Below are 7,296 nucleotides of genomic sequence, written 5' to 3' on the forward strand. Positions count from 1 at the left end.
ATTGTGTTCCCTGATCGCGAAACAAACACACTAATAGCCAATTATGACCTATGCCTCACAGCTAGTCGCTAACAGAAGATGGCTTTACAAGCAATCCATACAAACTGCTATTGGACACAGCTCACAATTTTCGTTTGTTTTCAGTCAAATTAACAGCAGCGTGTGTGCCTGCTATCGTTATGACCGTTTCCACCTTCTGAAGGCTAATTAATCCAAATAGAGAGTTAGAGTTGTGTCCGTTTTACTCCGTGCACAGGTATATAAAATATAACGAGTTTGAACTTCGCAGGTTATGAACATTTCATAGCTGATAAACAGAATTGTTGTTCCAAACAATACTAAATGTAATTTGCAGACAGAAACACTACAGTTTCTTGTAGATTTAAAACCGACCTTGTACCTTTAAAGATACAAATCTAATGAAAACAATTCACGCCCACTATCCTTCCAGAATATTTTCTTCCACTAGCGATATTTTTGGCTGAGTGGAGCTTCGTATTGTAAATGTCATACATTTGGAGCACAGAAATATTTTATGCGAGCTTAATACAAACTTGTAATCGTATTGTAAGATATTTACGATAATGAAAGACACGAAGGTAATAATTGAAGTTTAAGACATATTGGAGGTCACGACAGTAACTTTAGAAACCAAGTAGGAATAACATGTCTGAGTGTACCACTTTGTTTATGATATGGTGCTAACTGATTTGGAGCCATGTACATCTTTCCGTCTGTATCGTACCTCAGGGCCTATCTGTTCGTATCCTCTAATAACATGTGAACGTCATGGATTTGAATCAAAATTCATAATGAAATTTTTATTTACTGAAGTTTTCCAACAACGAGTGCAACGGTTGTCACGACGCCACCGTCTCCATCAAAGGTCATGCTGACGGTGTTTGTTGTTTTGACCTGTGATTCTGGGACCATGAACTCCCACACGTTCCATTTTGTTTTCCCCCCATTCTTCATAGCATCGAACAACATGTAGCTTGAAGATAGCGTCTGGCCATTGAACGCAACTACATTGGGTTCTGCATTGGTCTTCTTGTCTCGGCTCACTCCCACTCTAAGACTAGATGTATTGTAGCCAGAGCTGGGTAGATTGATTGTGGTCTGTGCATGTCCGTTGCTGATAGGGATGATCATGTCCTTGCCATAGTATGTGTTCTGGTTGTCAGTGAGTATTCCGTCAAAGTTGTAGTTGGTTTTAAACTTGTAGAAGCAGGTTGAGGATCCAGGGAGACCGACGGTGCCATGAACCGTAGACATGTTGAAATGGGAATCAACATTCAGAATTGGTTGACCATTTGCGAAGAGAACGCATGTTTCTTCACCTTCAGAAGGGTTGATCCAACTGTAGGGAAAGTCAAGTGTTACATTCTCAAATTTACTGCCATAGTTGTGGAGAAGAACTACCATCTCTTTGGTGTGAGGGTTTGCAAGGGCAAGAGGTGCAACTATTCTCTCCTGTCCACTGTATTCACTTGACACCCGGAGAAACTTTTGGTCATTAGTAAAGTTTTGCCAAAACAGGAAGAATTTGGTTGGTTGAAGGACATGACCGTCGATGGTAAATAAGGAATTTCGAAGGGAAGTATGACCCGGGTATTGCTCGTTTGAGAGGAAAAACACTGTAACTCTGTCTATAAACTCTCTCATGTTAAGGAAAGTAAACATGAAGCCGTTTGGTTGATAAATGGTTTCGAACTCTATCATTCCATTTTCAACATTGGGGCCAACTCCGAACACGTTACCTCTTCCAAATTCAGTGTTAACTAACTGAACATCTTTTCCTTTCTTGAGATGAGAGTAATTCTCCACCATGTCAATTGAAGCAACCAGACGAGCTTCATTGATGCCAAAATAAGTGTAATTTCCACCCGATACACGCAGATAGTTGTAGGAATGGAAAGAGAAAAAGTCCAAGTGATCAAGAGACATGTCCAGAAACTTAGCAGTTTTCTTCCAGAAGGCGAAGTTATTTTCATCTGCTTGTCGTAAGACCATACTTGTGAACGTTGGTCCGGCAACTTTTATTCCAACTCTTGATTTCAGCTTGTCGGCGACGGCCTTATGGAAGTCTATATTCGTTTGTGGGTCAATAATCTTCTCCACCCAATCGGGTTCATTGATTACTTCAAATATGTGGGGAATGCGTCCGCCTGTGTAGTTCTTGGCATTCTGAACCATAAGTGACACAAACTCTGACGCAGCGTCAACGTTGTTGGGGAATTTACCCTGATGAAGAGATTTATTCATCCAGTTGGGCCAGCTCAAACCTGTAAAGAAGTTACATAAACAATAACAAACAAAAAACGTAAGTCAAACATGATCATCACGTGTTAAAATGCCTTATGTGTAAATGGGGGAGTGTGGATAGATGAAGTTACAAACATAAACAACTGTTAGTGATAGTGGGTATTCTGTCGACATAATTGCTAGGAGATTAGGAGATTAATGGAACAGTCAGTAGCCTAAAACACCAGGGTAGGGGTAGGGGGCACGGTTGGCCCAGTCGTCTAAGGCGCCGCAATTCGCTGTGCTGTGTTTTGTCCCTTGGGCACGCCAGAAACCTATGATTCTTGGTTCGAATCCCGGTTCGCCCGATTATATTTCTGGGTTTGTCAACACCATATCCGTACTCGTGGGTTTCACCGAAGAGGTAAACGTCTGAGACCTGCAACACTTCGGGCTTTCCTCCAACATTAAGCTGATACGGCGTGATATAACTGGAATACTGTTAAAAGCGGCGTTAAACACAACTCATTCACTGAAACACAGGGACACCATGCGCTCTGTCTTCAGTTATCTTTTAGAATGTATTCCTCTTTTTACATACTTCTTGAAACGATTTAATGCCTGAAGTGAGTGAGTGCTTGACTGTGATTCTTTCATCACAAGGGATACAGAATGGAGGAACCTCACCTTTCAATATATATTCATGAGTATATCTTGAATGGCAAATACCAAATCGTCGCATAATGACCTGTTCAATTCTGGACTAATAACCCAAGTAGATGAAACCGATATTTTGTTTAATTTTATTTAACTTATTTATACCTACTTGGGTGTCCCACTTCCTTTGCATTAGATCGCGGATGTAAGATCTACTCAAGGGTTTATAATCAATGTATGGGATGAGAAGTGGTGTCATGCTGCTTTTGCAGCTGCATCGGCCATAGTGTTACAAATGATACCAACATGGCTTGGTAACCAACAAAAGACGATGTCGCATTGGCCAGAAGCAAGATCATTAAATAATTCAAGAATTTGGATTAAAAGTGGATGTTTAATTTTATTTTAATCACCTGAAGGCACGAGAGCGAATCTGAAAAATAATGAACTGTTTTTGATATATTTTAATGCTGTTAAAATGGCGTTTGCCTCTACCGTGAAAATGGAACTGTTATCTGGCAATCGTGAAGATATTATTCTGGGTCAAATGACAGTGGCCCTAGCAACAGCGCCACCACCCTTGGATCAATCTGTAAAGATGGATTTATAAGTGTCAAAAGTGTTTCTTAACTGATTGTATTCTTGTTGGTAAATTAGTTTATTGGTATCCGATTTCTTTAATTTGGATAATTTTAGGTCTACCTCTGGCTTAAGCATTTGCCAAGGAGTCGATGAAAACAGTTGAGAGGGATCTATATCTTGCAGTTTAATGTTAGAAGCAGATAGGGCAGACTGGATTCTGATTACGTGTGGTTGAACAGGAGATGTTTTTTTATTGTAAGTATCTTCGTAAAGAGGATTAAAGACGAAAATCAAGCTGGATTGGACTAATTCGAATATAATTTGGTGATGTATTGCAAGGATAAGTCAGACAGCGTTGTTTTAGGGAGAATTCATCAGCCTCGACAACCGGGGACTTTCGAAAAGCACCAAGGCATAGTTTTAGTCCTTGATGGCTGAATCCATTTTTTACGAAATTACTCTTGCAAGCCCCAGCATTCACAATAGTTGGTTGGTTTTGTTGATTTGTATTCAAGCTATATGACGGCGGTCTGTAAATAATCGAGACTGGACCAGACAATCCAGTGATTAATATCATGAGCATCGATCCACGCAATTGGGATCGATGACATGCATCAACCAAGTCAGCCAGCCTGACCACCCGATATATTCAGACACAACTGTAATTGGCGTGCAATAACACGCATGTTTTTACCACGACATGAGATATTAAAATCTTCCACAAACAATGACCTATCGATTAAGTCATTTAATACTTGTGACAGACTATTTATTTTTATACTGAACAAGGTAACAAACAAAATACTGCCTTGTGGAACCCCCTGATCCTGATTATAATGATCAGACAGGATTCGTCCAACACGAACTTGACATTGTCTGTCAGTTATAATTATGCCAGAAGAAACCAGACCTTGTATGTTCCAGACCATGTTGTCGATGCCACTCCCATAGCCATCCAGTTGTAGCATATAGGACGCCCATGTCTTTGACTGGAATGTATGGTTCTGGAGATAGGTGGGGTCGGGGTAACCAGGGTGACTAGGGCTTTGGGGCCACTGAAGAAAAAAATAATATGCATGGATTTGCCAGTTTTTGTATGGAGGAATATATCTTCATATCTACATTACTTCCATTTTCGGATTAATTGAATATAAATGTTTGCAGGACAGCATTGTTTTGATAGAGTGATCATATATGAGAGTAAGAATTAGGTTATCATAGTGAGTGAGTGAGTTGGGTTTAACGCCGCTTTTAACATTATTCAAGTTATATCATGGCGTGTCAGCTTAATGTGGGAGGAAAGCCCGAAGTGATGCAGGTCTCAGACGTTTACCACTTCGGTGAAACCAACGAGCACGGGTATGGTGCTGACAAACCTAGAAACATAATTGGGGCGAACCGGGATTCGAACCCACAATCATAGGTTTCTGGCGTGCCCAAGGGACGCAACTCTGCACAGCGAATCGCGGCGCCTTAGACGACTGGGCCACCCGTGCCCCCAGGTTATCATAAGGTTATCATATAGTAATACATTTAGGAAGCTGAACGTCTTTTCTGAACCGCACATGTAATATTAAAAAATACTGGTATATAACCTTGATGAAGATTGCACGATACCTTTTTTGATACTTTTTGATACTTAAACGTTCAATATGTGCTACATATAAGGTAGCGATTTTTTTAGACACATAAAATAACAACTAGTTATTTAAGTCTTTTTAAAAAAAAAAATACATTGATGTATGAATATGTGTTAGAATATGTTTCAACACCTAGCCCATTGTCCCGTGTTTCATCATTGTTGTTTAAGTGTAATGCTTGCATCGCGTTTCTCTCAAATGGCCAGCGTGAAATATACCATATGTTTTACCTACACACTTTATAATTCGTCACGTGATAACTATAGAGTTTTATTCAAAGCAACTTTGAACATCTAGTTTAAGCATTTTCTCTTTGTACTCCCTCAAATAATTATTTAAACAGTTTACGTACCACACTTCGCCTTCATGGGTTTACTTTGAATCGATACAATGTATTCGTGCAGTGATACATGCCGTAATATACACAAGTATAGACTGTACAGATCAAGGGTCATGGTTGATGTCGATTTGGGCTAAAGGACGCGACTCTGGGATTTAAAACCACTTTGCTGGTAAGATTTTGCTTGTTGGTTTGTTGTTTTACGCCGCACTCAGCAATGTTCCAGCTATATGACGGCAGTCTGTAAATAATCAAGTCGGGACCAGACAATCCAGGGATTGACTGCTGCTAAGAGGCAGCGTGTAGTTTACTGAATACGAACACATGTCTATATGCACATTGGATCCAACAAACATTTGCACAAAATGGACACACTCAATAGTTTAATCTATACCAGACAAATCAATCGTTGAAATATTGGCAATGATCTGTATATGGATACACACTGTCTCACCCCCTTTGTAAAGTAGGTAGGAATACAGCTCCTTACAATATACCCATCAAAACATAGATTCAGAAGGTATACTGAGACTTTGAAATCATACATGAATCATATCATATCATTAAATCAGTTTTTGCACGGAAGGTGATTTTTACGTCATACTTACATTTGCAAAGAGAGCATCTCTCAGGTCTCTGTTCACCCAACGCCCGGGAGCCGTTCCGATAGATTTACATTTAGGAATTAGGTTCGTTTGAGTGAGCCCATTAATCTTGTTCCATCTCTCAGGTTCATAATTGACCCGTCCACCCTGGGAGAGCCATTCGTTGTAGATTGTGACGGTTGTGTCAGAGAAGGCCGCTCCCCAGAGCAACAAGGTGCACAGTACCAGTAGTAACATTCCGCAGTGTAATTAGAATACTTCTATTCACCAACATGGGCTTTTATGTTCTTTTCAAGGCTGTAATCTGCATGTGAAAGCAGCATGTGGCAGCAGTCAGGTAATCCGTTGCACATACTTGTGATAAGGGTAGGACAAAGTAAACAAGAAAACCTTGATGCAGATCATCAAAGTTCCCCGTCATGTGTGATGCCTCACAAACGCATAATTATAACGTTACTGAAAGGGCATGAAGGAGAATTATTAAACTAACTACAAATAAGACAACGCTGTTGTGGAAATTTAAAAAAAATTATTTTGAGTATTGGGCAATACAGTTGATACATTTGCATAGAGTAGGTCAATTTAAAAAACAGTTTTCTTGTTTAACGCGAACTCTGCATTGTTCCTGCTATTTGACGGTGGACCGTAAATAATCGAGTCTGGACCAGACAATCCAGTGATTGACATCAAGTGCATCGAACTACGCAATTGGAATATGATGTCATGCATCAACCAAATCAGCTAGCCTGAGTACCCAATCCTGTTCGTCACCTTTACGGCAAGCATGGGTTGCTGAAGACCTATTCTAACCTGGGTCTTTATTAAAACAGTAGATGGAAGCAATTTCTGGCACAAATGTATACATGTGGAAATAGTATCAAAACTGCCGACAATATTTGCAGATGGACATTCTCAAATAATAAATCACATTCTTTTAACACTTGGCAAAATGAGGCATTTGGTTAAAATAATGTAAATGAAAATACGTAAGAACGTCATACTAGATGAGGTCTTTGATCAATCTGACCCAAACCATTCCGCATATAAGAGCCAAATAATGCATACGAATCAAAATCCGTAAGATTGCAATGGAGACAGCATTAAAAGTTACCAAAAGTGACTGGGATATCAATATTGCTTGTTGAAATGATTCGAGGATATCTGTTTCTCCTGCTTCAATATTTAGAGCATCAATGACGCGGCCATAAAACTGATCTGTTATGGAGAC

General features: G+C 39.8%; 1 protein-coding gene across 1 annotated transcript; it reads right to left on the reverse strand.

Annotated features, from left to right (window-relative positions):
• Nucleotides 1-794: 794 nt before the first annotated feature.
• On the reverse strand, nucleotides 795-6,354 carry LOC124128413. The gene is made up of 3 exons (XM_046491828.1): nucleotides 6,072-6,354; nucleotides 4,394-4,538; nucleotides 795-2,285 (listed from the first exon to the last, which is right to left on the reverse strand). Exons 1-3 carry the CDS (start codon nucleotides 6,303-6,305, stop codon nucleotides 826-828), a joined length of 1,839 nt encoding a protein of 612 aa, XP_046347784.1. The 5' UTR covers nucleotides 6,306-6,354; the 3' UTR covers nucleotides 795-825.
• Nucleotides 6,355-7,296: the final 942 nt, after the last annotated feature.

Source organism: Haliotis rufescens, unplaced genomic scaffold (assembly GCF_023055435.1).
Source record: "Haliotis rufescens isolate VD_foot unplaced genomic scaffold, xgHalRufe1.0.p SCAF_84, whole genome shotgun sequence".
Taxonomy (NCBI): Eukaryota; Metazoa; Mollusca; class Gastropoda; order Lepetellida; family Haliotidae; genus Haliotis; species Haliotis rufescens.